Source organism: Dermacentor silvarum, chromosome 4 (assembly GCF_013339745.2).
Source record: "Dermacentor silvarum isolate Dsil-2018 chromosome 4, BIME_Dsil_1.4, whole genome shotgun sequence".
Taxonomy (NCBI): domain Eukaryota; kingdom Metazoa; phylum Arthropoda; class Arachnida; order Ixodida; family Ixodidae; genus Dermacentor; species Dermacentor silvarum.
Window position 1 is genome coordinate 160,560,578 of NC_051157.2, and position 12,408 is coordinate 160,572,985.

Consider the following 12,408-nt stretch of genomic DNA (forward strand, 5'->3'; position numbering starts at 1 on the left):
CATCCGCACTGCGATTTCCCGAAATTCCGCAGTGACCCGGTATCCACTGGTAGATGATGTTGTGCCCCTTGTCGGTAGCGTGATGGTGAAGTAGTCGGATGTCTGCGACTAATTGTGCGTTAGGTCCGTGGTTGAAAGGGGACAGCAGGCACTGGAGAGCTGCCTTCGAGTCACAAAAGATGGACCATGACTGTGGTGATTTGGGACCAATAAATTCCAGAGCAGCACGGATAGCTGCGAGTTCTGCAGCCGTTGATGATGTAATGTGAGACGTCTTGAATTGGATGCTGAAACTCTATATACCACTTGAGCTGGTGACAGGTGCATCCGGCGGTTCGCGGATATAACGCATGTCCCAGCACATCGCCAACGAGATTCGTCGCGTGCGCGTAAGCCACCACCTTCGGAGGTCATGCCGAGACGCCGCGTTGATTGTCAAGGTTCGTAGATTTGGCCTGAATTGCGGATTTCGGCGGGTGGTAGTACGACGTTCTTTTTTTTATTCTTGTAGTTTGATTTTCTTCCGCTTCGGTTCAGAAATGCACGTTTGTGAAATATTTCCCCGACACGCTCACTCGCATTTTCGACGTAAATTTTTACAACGGAGGCAGACTGATATCTAAAATCATAAACTAGCTTATTACGCGGTCGAAAACATTGTTCCAGTTAGGTTTTTAAAGGCGCACACAAACAATATTTTGAACATCATTTGCACAGAATCTTTCTACAATTACAAGAAAAACACTCGTCCGAAATAGAGGCTTGATAGGACACAAATGACCCAAACATGAAAGATGGTGGAGTTCGCGCGTCTGCGAACTAGACGTCATGAATTTTGACGCCATCTGCCAAATTATTTTGTTAATAAAGATCCACTCCATTTCGGTCAAATGAAACTGCCACAGTGTGCTTGCGTTGTAGTGCACGTTAAAGAAACCCAGACGGTCAAAATTAATCCGGAGCCCTCCCCTGCGGCGTGCCTTATAATCAGAACTGGGTTTGGCACGTAAAACCCCAGAAAGACGAAGAAGAATTTAGCAAGTTTCAAGAGGTGTTACTGCATGAGCCCCTGTGGCCCAAATAGAAGAAAAAAAATACTTGAAATCCGTCACGTCACATAGAAGAATCGGCACTGAGACTTCGACAGCAAAGTGAAAAAAAAAATCAATTTCTACCATCATTTGCTTTTCTAATTAATGAACTATTGCCACATTATTGACAGTAATTTCGATGTAACAAAGTGTAATTCTTCCTAAACTGACACACTGCTTCTTTTTAGCGTTTCTTTAAGTCCTATCTGTCGGTGTAAAGAAATAGAGTGGCGTGGAAGTCACTCTCAAGCCACGAATCAGAGCCTACGTATATCCTAATGCATTTTCAAAGTACTATACATATGGGGCTGTAGAAAAAAGAACAAACAAAGGGTGTTGGGAAAAAGGCAAGGACAGCGCTAGGACCGGCGGTACGGAAAGTGACAGGCATAATGATACATAAATACATAGGATGGCTTACGGGGAACGCTATTAGCTAATATCCTACTTAAGATTTGGAAAAGCGGAATAGGGCATATTGATTTCTAGATTGTTGAGGACAATGAATATGGGTAGCGCCCACCGTCATTCGGGTGAAGACAAAGCTGGCGCGCTGGGCGTGTATATAAATGATGAAGAAGAAGATGATGAGATCAAGTGAACGAGGGCATTGCGACACATTCATTTGAGTAACAGTGTTTCCGTTGCTACGCTTTCGCCACCCAAGTCATCGAGTGCTCTTTTTTGAGCAATAAACGCCTGGAGCGCAGCTCCGCATTGCACGCCTCCGTTTGTACCCGTTTTTGGACGCCCCGCACGTCCATCCCTGCAACTCATTTTTTCCCGCCCCTCTCCTCTACCAGAAACTGCTGCTCCCAGCCTAGCATACGTATGGCCCCACGCGCATAGCCGAAACCGAAGGCAGTTGTGCTCAACCGCAGTGCCCTAGTGTCGAATGGCTATTTCCGCATGCAAACGTTGCTCGCGAAACTTTGAGTGCAAGCACTGCCGAAAAGAAAAATGCGCACGCTGGGCACATCAACAATTCCAGCGCTGGCCTAGTTGACGAGCAATGCACCTGATACGAATTACACAACTAATCTATTTCGACATTTCGGCCAAGGATTTCCGGCATTTAGTTGGCCCTAAAGTTGGACCGAAAAAGTATGCTTATCCTTCTTTATCGTTTCCGTATTTGTTCCCTTCACATGCGTGTACGCAGCCTTCATAAATTTAGCGCAAAAAGTCGCACAGTGACACAACGTCAGATGCTCTGCTGGCCACATAACGGAACGGGCTCGTAACAGCGGCGTTTATGCAATGACAAGGGCGTGGCGCTTCTTCCGAAAGCCGTTGAAACGTCCAACATGAAACTAAGCACAATCATTTCCCATTGGCGCGTGCGTTCTTCCGATCAATGTATTGGAAGATCACACTTACTGCACTTCAATCGTGATGGAAGTGTCGTACTTTGACGAAGGCGCTCAACGGGTTCTATTCAAGGTGCTCGTGTTATCCGTTATCCTTTGTGAGCGTCGTATTTTTTTTCCCGGTGATGGATTTCCAGCTCTATTAGCGGCCACACGAAGTACGAATGAGACTTCAAAGGAATTTTATTTCCCTAATGAAGGGCGTCAAAACGTCAACAAGCTTCCCGTATACAAATTAGCAGAGGTTACCATGACAAAGCCCTATGTAAAGTTTTTGCTACGCCTGGGAGTATAATGATTCCTCAGCGCTTTGCGGGCGCGGGAAAGTTAGCGTAAAGCCCATAGTAGCCTTTTGAGAAATTCTGAAGCAATTTTTCAGTTCAGCATAATTCAGCACACCAATTACATATTGATTAAATAATAAAAGAAGTAATTTTTTTTTCTTTCCAGTAACTCCCCATTTTTTATTTGTGCGCGTGTACTCTTCGTAACCAGAAGACGAACATCTCGTTCTAAGTTTTCTTAATATGGAATGGCGTTTAGGCATCGTGGGGTTATATGCGGCAGAAAATGTGAGCCCGCGAACAAACATAAATAAACCTTATCTAGGTGTAATTTTGGCAATCGTGCATCGCTTACCACTGGCGGGCAGCGTCGCCGTACGGAAGGGAAAATCGGCCTGCGTTGCACCCGCGTCACTGTGTGCCACCACGCGCACCTGGTACTGTCGGCCAGGCGCGAGGTCGGTGATGACGTAAACACGCGTGCCCGCACTCAGGGCGTCGGCGGCCAGAAGCCACGCCTTGTGGAACCTCGGCCGGTACTGGACGGCAAAACTTGTGATGGGGCAGCCGGTGGTCATCCAAGAAGCCAGGTGCAGCGCAGCACTGGTCGCGTTCGTGGTGACAAATTTGTCGCTTTGCGGAGATATTGGAGCTGAACCAGTATGAGAAAAATGCAAAAGGACCACGTGGAATTAGATCGCATGCGGTAGCATGCACGGTGGAGAAAAACATATGTAGTGGCTAACAGAAATTCACAGGCACACAAAGAATCACCGAATACGAGAAAATACAGGGTGAGTCAAGTGTCAGCGATAAAGAAAACAAAGCTGGCGCACATGCTGGTTCAAATGATTCGATCACTAAATGTTATTATATCTCTATATTCTGTACCTTTCTGTCGCTTTGTAAAGTTCTTTAATCACTCATTTTGTAACAGATTTCACATCAAACTATTATTGATAAGCCTCGACAGTGTGTTGACCTTTCCTTTCTTTAAGCATTTGAAACGTTGGGATGCGCCACTCGCCTCGATTTTTTGCTGCTCTTTGACGCTACCGGGAGTCGTGAGGCCTGCTAGCCCTGAGTGTTTACTACTTCTTCAAAACACACGCCAAAAGCTCAGGTGATGCACTCAAAAGCACTCGCGCAGCTGGCGGCTCTCCACTTTTCCGGCTTCTCCTACCCATCTCGCCTCCGGCTCGATCTCGGTAAACTCGTGCCATCTGGTGGTGGGTGCGGCAGTTAAATTAGATGACACTGCGAGGCCATGCGGCAAAGCGTGACAGCGAGACAGCACTCACATCCCACCTTGTTTACGGATAATTATACTCGTTTGTGATTACATCCTTAGTTGATTACTATTGTTACTTGTTATCGACATGGAGTGTTATCATTCGATGCCATTCTCATGTTCATACGATGTCTAGAAGTCATACCAATCGTTTTTGTTTCTGGAAGTGGTTACAAGATACTCCGATCCCAAGTATGCCACATCTGTCTGAAGCCAGCTAAGAAGATCTCGTCTTCAAAATCAGATATTGATAGCAGAAGTAAATACCGTTCGTGCAGCTCAAGTAAGATATATGGAATGCTGGAATAACATTCGTTAGTGCAGTAATCTACAGCAGATAACTTTGTACTCATACGCCACAGTAGGTATAACTTGTAAGTAATACTGCGTACATAACAAGTGACAAGATTAGGGGCAACTACAGGGCTATCTTTCTCTAACAATATAACGCACAGACAATAGAGCCGAAGAAAGCATTGACGAAATATTTCGTCGCCAGCTCTTATGGCCTGCACATTCTCTATTATTCTACTAGAATGTATGTCCCTTTTCCCTTAAGAGCTCAACGTTCTCGCAACCTTAATGCTACTTCAGAATTACTTCTCCATTTCAATAAGCAGTCTCTACTCCTGTGTGTTAATAGTCAGTTGGCATCATACAGTGGTATCACTTACAACAATCACAGCAGCCAACCAACAATTATCACTGCCAGGATGCGAAAGAAAAGAGAAAACAATAACCATAGAAGGCTGCAGTGAATAATTCAAATCAAGCAAACAGTTCTAGAGGCTCGATAGGTTAGATTAGAGTCCGGAGATAAGACAACGAAATAATGGCGCATACAAAAACAAGCAAACCACTTCCTAAGAAAACATGCAAGCTTTATGTGAGGTACAAACAACAAAAGCAATTAGGTGTAATTTGGGAGCTTCTTCAATTAAAGGTTGAACGTGCACGAAACGCAAAGGGAAGCTTTGGTTAAAAAAATACATATATCTACAACAAGGTGCAGCGAACGAAGGCAAAACAAGTTGCAATATGATGTCAAGCGAGGACGGCATGAAATATGCAAACGCTGCTTTAATCAACACAGCAATCTGTACAAACCTGCGCCGTTTGTGCGCACGATGACTTCCGCCCCAGGCTCTCCAGTGCCAATGCTGTTGGAGGCGGTCATGTAGAGACGATACGTTGTGCCGCACTTGAGGCCATCCAGAACGAACGACTGCTTGGACGAGTTCAGGGACAGCTTGTTCCACTCGCCGAGCTCGGTGCCATAGTGTAGCACGTACTCTGCCCGAAACAGCCAAAGACGTACACAAAACGCGTAGATATGTAAGACTAAGAATTACCCCTTCATTCGTACACACCAGTAGAATAAAAACTGCAGCTGAATGGTTAGTGTTGTAAGCAATGTCTAATATTTTTGGTCCTCCTAGTGAAATTCATTCAGGCAAAAATGTCTAGTCCGTTGACTTCGAGTAAACTGCTTAGCCTTTTAACACACGTCTTTCTTTGAACTGCAGTAGCAACACATATTGGCTATAGAAAAAATACGTTACAGAGTTAATTAGGCATTGTAAAAGAGACATACGAGGAAGATAAAAAGAAAATTGTTTCACGAAGATAATGCTGAAAAACACGCGTTGTAATTCCTGTGACACGGCTCTTCATAGTGTATGCACTTTCTTCATATAAATAAATCAAGTTTAAAACCTGTCTTACCGTTTACAGTTTAATTCGACCGTTTCCATTTCATTCGCGCTTTCCAATAAGACTACACAGCAAAAATGTTCACTGGTATGCATTTAATTTCGATTGGGCAGCAGATTGCGTTGCACTCCCTGTGACAATTACTTACCCGTCGCTGAATAATCGTCTTTCTTCTCCCTTTCCCACTGCACCAGCAGAGACGAGTTTGAGAGTGGAAGGGCCTTTATGCTGGGCGATGTAGGCGGGGCTACGGAACGAATCAGCAAAAAACAACAAGTCAGGTAGAGCGTACATGTTAATGCTTTTTTTTCACTTTCCCAAGATGAAACAAGCTCAGAGGGATGCGTTGGCTAATGCAATGCCAGATTAAACTTCTTAAACAGATGGGGTTTCAAAAAGTTTATGACATCTTAAATGATTTAGTGCAGTGCGTAATTAGCGCTGTTTCATTGACAGCTGGGGGAATACTTAAGCAGAAGTGACAGTTGGACGAATTGGTAAGTGCTTAGTCCTTCGACACGACGCCATATAAAGACCCGGGAACGGAATGACACTATGAACCCGTGTATTGCTGGGGACACCTGATTCTATCATTAAAGTGATGTCTAAGAGAACTTGCATCGTTCTTCCCTCTTGAGAAACGGTTGCTCACGAAACACGATAATTAGGGCCTGTCATTGCTCATCGCCGATTCCAACTTGACTTTTGCTGAGCTTGCGCGCACTGCGATTCGAAACTCGGAGAAGCTGCTTGCTTGACGCATCAAGTCGTCTGAGACAGCGGCCGCAAGAAAATCTATATCTGACAGCCTACGAGGTAGCTGTCGTTAGTAAACGACATAAATATTCGAAAGACAAAGAACGCTCGTCGTTAGGAAGCGTCGTAAAACTAAGTGCCATTCGCAAAGTTTTTGCCTCGCGCGAAAAACACTCTCAATTTTTTTTGTCTAATGGCAGGGATACTTAAGCCAGAAATAAAGTCCCCTGCACAACACATTTATGCAATAGCCCAAACTATTGCTGAACACCTGATTCCTTAATATCGGGCCTACCAAACCCCGCGACGCACTTCGTATGGAATTTGATAGCAAGGAACGGCAGAATTGAAGCAGAAGCGCATTTGTACATGTTGTTTATTACGTGGCCAGATCGAGCGAAAACAGGCCAGCGAAGGGCCGTAGATCAATCATAATCAAAAAGAAGCGCTGTTGTTTCTGATTTTGCGTGTGTTCCGCGTTCCTTTTAAAGGCCGACAGTCAAGTAAAACAATTTTGGGGAAAAGTCCAGAGTGGCGAAAAGTGCTGTACGACTGAGCACCACCGCGTTTTGATCGTGCCACAGCCAGCTTATGTCGAGCACAGCTCGAGTCATCACAGGTCGAGCTCACCTGCGGCAACCTCCAACCGAATAATTACAACGGTATAATTTCCTAGCGGCTCCCATTACCACACTATTTTAACGTGTTCATGTATAGCACAAGTTTGGTGAAATGAATACTTCTCATGACGCGACCTGCGGGTAACATAAAAGCAAAAATAAAAATAATGAGAACAGAACTGACAGTGGGAACGTATGAGTAAAGGTACTGTTCTGCTAAATCGATATCGTGTGTTCTGCCAAACGAGAAGATGTTGCATACGTCTCTGCTAAATCTGGACGGGTGGCCCCACGCAACCAGGGCGGCATTTTGACCCATTTTCAGCGGAAATAACCCGAGTAACGCCCCAGTCCCCTTTTTATCAGACGCTGTTGTTTTACTTCGCTGTCCAAACTCTCTACTCATACAAATTCACAGACACGACTTTAGAGCAAGGACTTTTGAAAACAGACAAGACGCGAGAAACGCTAGTAATATTCCCGTACAGCCGACGATAACGTTATGCGAATCTGTATTTTAGTACATTTCGAAATAACTGACTAAGTGTCTCTCCATGTGCTGTGAAGTCATTTCTTTGATTATTTCAGTTCAGTTTCATAGAACAACTTTGTTTGCTTGAATTGTATTCCGGCGTGTTACGTGCCAAAACCACGATTTGATTCTGAGGTACGTCGTATAGTGGGGGCCTCCGGAATAATTTTCACCACCAAAATCTTTACCGTGCCCCCAATGCTCGAGACGCGGGTGTTTTTGTATTTCGCCCTCATCGAAATGCAGCCACCGCTGTCGGGATTTGATCCCGCGACCTCGTGCTTAGCAACGCAACACCATAGCCGCCAAGCCACCACGGCGGGTGAAAGTTAAATCCAGAAGCATGTGTCATGCTCATAATTGTAATGCATTATGTATATATCATACATACTGCTGTACGTATACCATCACGTTCAGTAACAACTGCAACGCGGAAGCCGTGGTCGAAGCGCCCACTCGATAGAGCTGTTGGCGCTCTGGAGAAAAAAAAAAGAGAAGAGTTTAGTCCTTCCACCAATGACCAGACCACGATGCTTTACGTATCCCACCATGACGCGCTTCCTAATCATATCGTGGTTTTGGCACGTAAAACCAAAAAGATTTGTATAGCGAAGCATTATTTGTGAACTTCAGGCGCTTTGAGGTTGTCTGTCTATCAATCTAGTCAACTACACCGTGGTCCTGGCGGTCCCTACCAGATTGAGCCGCTGGGTATATAGGCTCGTTTTCGCGATGGCGTTGCATTCGCTGCGTCGTCGTCATTCGAGTTTTGTTCTCCGACTCTCGCCTCTCATTCTCGCGGTGGCTATTACCTATGGGGCCCCGGACTAAGGGCTCCGCCTTCGAAGCACAACTGGTCTCCTAGATATTGTAAGAAAGTTACACGGCCTCCACGGCCTTTCGCGCAACGGAAGAAGTCGCATTTGCTCTCTATATATGGTGATTGTAAAGGAGGAAAGAGTTGCTTAATTCTGCATCCCTTCAGGGAGCACGGCGCAGAACGCGCGTTTGCTCTCCTACCTGCGTTTCCTCCCCATGAAAGCGCACGTCCCTCGCGCCATTTGATTCGCACCTACAGCGTCCGGAATGCGGCGATGATTTCATCGCCATTGGCGTCATACGAAACCTCACGGCGACGGCGATGGCGATGCCGACGGCAGAAATCCGCTTTTGAGTGTCCATATAATTTTTATAGCAACAAAACAAGTTTCCCACCAGCGTTCATTTCCGATCGCCTGACTGCGACCAGCCGCCTTTTCGTTCCTCCCCACGATCGCACAGGACATTCACGGCCCTTCTCGTATTTACCAGGCCGTTTAATCAAGCATCGAGCCCTGATCTTTCGTGCTGCATGTGGAGGCTGAGTTCTACAACGCAGCGCCGAACTGCAGCATGGCAGCATCATAACAACGAAATGGATTGGCCAGCCAGGCTTTGCACGCGAACAAAGATGCTCTTACAGATGGCCGCATCTTCACACAAACCGCGTCAAATCAGACTTCACTTTCCTCAGGGGCGCACTTATGCAGCTCGAGGATGGCGTACGACTATGGTACTATTTTGTATAAAGGTAGATGAACATTTCCGCAGTGACCGAGCAGCTAAGCAAGCCCACGCTCTTTCTCCCCCTCAGCATGTCCGAGGTCCACAATGAATGCCTGTTCAAACTCTTCGAGAGAGTCAAAGTGTTGGTGGAGGCAAACCACCGCAAGGTTGACGCCATAGCGAGCTAACTGCAAAATGATTTGCATAACTTCAATTCCAAATTTTCGTAATTTCATGAAACCGCCTAATTCTCTGCCATCGTCAACCGCGATTACTTTTTTCTTGCCGCCCATTCTGTAGCTCTAATAGTCCACCGGGAATATGACCTACGCATTACCATTGTGCTGCTGTCTAATGTACCGCAAACATGGGGTCGAAAAGACCCATCACTACAATCTCACCTGATTCAAGAGTGGTGGCAATAACCTCGTCGGAAGCAGGTCCCGTGCCGGCTGCGTTGTAGGCCTGAACCACGACGCCGTACTTGGTGAGGCGGTGCAGGTTCGTCAGGTACGTTGTCTCCACATACTCTTGCTCTCTTTGATGGAGATCTCTCTCATCGGCCTGCTTGCGCCCGGAGGAAACTCCGGCATATGCGGCCACAGCGCGTGCCTCGACCTGCTTGAACTGGAAGCTGTCGTCACTGTGGGCAACGCGGTAACCGACGCGGTATCCCAAGATGGTGCCGTGCTGCTGCTCCCTCTTCGGCGCCTGCAGTAAAGTCAAGAGACAACGCATGCCGTTGGCGCGAATGTATTGAAATTATCAGTCAATGTGCCAGCAATATCTAAAGGTACGCGTAGGAGAGGAGCTGCAGGGGACGTTTTTGGCGCATTCGCTGCATTTTAACAGACGGATTTTATCATATACTTTGAACCATGATCGGTACACCCTCGTGCTTTAGAGTATTTATGGAGCCCACACACGAACTCGCATTTCCACTTCCTAATTGCGCAGCGACGGACAGCTTTTGCATTGCCGTAAAGGCTGTACTCCGCCCAAGCCAGCGCTGGACTTAAGCATTATCGACAGTTATTACAATAAATAACGCCGCCAAATGTGCTCTGCATTCGGTTCATTCCGAAATTTGTTTTCGTTCACCGGAAATGCATGTCCGAGCCTGGCCACTCCTGAGGCTTATATCGTTTCTTATCCCTCTTGGACAGGAACCCTCCTTTTCAGCCAGGCTTCGTCAGTCGTTCTATGACCAACGGCTATATGCGTAATACACAAAATCTCCATTACCCTCAATCTTGCTTCAAATATTCATCCACAAAAATCAAGTGGATGCAGCCAAGTTTCGACAATGCTGCACTACGCAAGTATTATTTTTTTTTCTGAAGTGATCTCGAATGAAACTTTATGTGGCGTAAATAAAAGCAACTAGACACGCGGGTAACCGAATCTAATCTCTGAGAATAAAGTTTCATCTAAATAATGTGAAGTCAGCGATTTTATCAAAATACAAAACGGAACATTTCAAACACCTGGTAGTGCAAAAATAGGAAGCCACTATAGTCATGGATGGATCCGTACAACTTTGCTACATATTTTGATGTTATGTGTTGATCAAGCATAGCTACGTGAATCTTGCACATCTATCGCGTCTTCCATGACTCATGCTGCGAACACAGAGGGCGAGATACAATACTGCAGGCAATATAAACAATAATTGTCCTCAATGTGTTTTTTATGCTCATTTTATAGGGGAAAGGGATAACCAAGAGCTTTTTGACACTATGGTGGATTGGGTATAAAGATGTTCACGACTTGTGAAAATGCGGGGAAAAGCAACAGCGATTCAGCGATTCATTCAGCTCTGAAATAATGTACTGCAACAGTCGCCTTCTCCCACACTGAAGACCACCATATCATGATGATGATTCTTGGCGCATCGCCAAGGGTGTGGGGGGCGGGGGGGGGGGGGGGCAAGAATCTTATTTCCACCGTCTTAATTACCGCCGTGTGCTTCTTCCCCGAATTATTTTGCTCACCCATTACGGCGAACTACACCGCAATACTGCATTTACGCGTATAACGTGTTTTCTAGTGGGCAGGGGCGCGGTCGTATAAAAGATAAATAATTTTCAGTAAGAATTTGAAAAAAAGATCTGTGTAGTTCAATATTTAAAACAGTTATATACTTGTTTGACATTACAAAAACAGTAGTGTGGAATAGATACAGAAGTTCCGACCCTTTCTATTTTCCTTGTGATGCATGCAACTTTCTTTTTTGTCTGTGTGTGTGACATAACAATGCACACTGTGCAACTTGAATTACACACATGCACAGACCACACAGTTGTCAGACTCCATCTGCCTAAGGCGGCTAACGTATTCAGTATCTTTCCTTGACACCACGCTAACATTTTTCTTCTTTATTTCCAGCTTGGTTGCAAGCCTAAATAGCTGTTTGTGACCACAAATCACGCTCATTTTATGTGTGCTAAAGCATCCAATATTGACACCATATCTTCGTCCCAGTTACTCGCCGCTCTAGTTAAGCGGCTATGGTGCTGCGCTGCTAAGCACAACAGCACGTGATCAAATCCCGCATCCGCGGCGGCCGCATTTCGATGGGGGCGAAATGCAAGAACACCCGTGTACCTGGCATGGGTGCACGTAATCCAGGTGATCAAACTTAACCCTGAGTCCGCCACTACGGCGTGCCTCGTAATCAATCGTGGTTTTGGCACGTAAAACTCCAGATTATAATATAGCTGGCGAAATTAGAAGCAACAACCGTTACAGCGCCCACGGTCGCCGTTGTCTATTTCTGAATTTCATAACTTACACAGACATCGTATGGCAAAATCGATGTTCTAGCACTTCACGGAGCAATTGTCGATAGCGACAACACTTTTACTCTTCTAGAGAGGCGCAAGTACACGTGGCGGAGTGAAAGCGCACTTTGGCTATTAACGTACAAATGTAAACAATGCGGTGACAACCAACGTAGACAGATGTTTACTGTTTAGGTGGTCCAAATGCATGAGCACAACCACATTCGGTGGGGCGCACTGGTAAAATAGTGGGCTCAGAAGTGTTAGGTTTTAATTAAATTCGAATCTCCGCCTTATAATGTTTTTTTACTCTTTTTACACTAATAAATTTACAGAGTCCCTCAAGAGCTCTCTGTCATCTTTTTAATATTGATGAAGAACCACAGGACGTCATACTACAGACGTCAGACAACAGGACGTCAG

At 45.7% G+C, this 12,408-nt stretch overlaps 1 protein-coding gene across 1 annotated transcript in view; it reads right to left on the reverse strand.

Annotated features, from left to right (window-relative positions):
- Positions 1-12,408, reverse strand: part of LOC119450756 (Down syndrome cell adhesion molecule) — a 183,688-nt gene that overhangs the window by 8,369 nt on the left and 162,911 nt on the right. Inside the window, exons 19-22 of the mRNA XM_037714263.2 lie at positions 9,604-9,913; positions 5,898-5,996; positions 5,144-5,329; positions 3,101-3,397 (exon numbers count right to left, since the gene is read on the reverse strand). Of these exons, the coding sequence (XP_037570191.1) occupies positions 3,101-3,397; positions 5,144-5,329; positions 5,898-5,996; positions 9,604-9,913 (892 nt within the window). The remainder of the gene's footprint in view (positions 1-3,100; positions 3,398-5,143; positions 5,330-5,897; positions 5,997-9,603; positions 9,914-12,408) is intronic.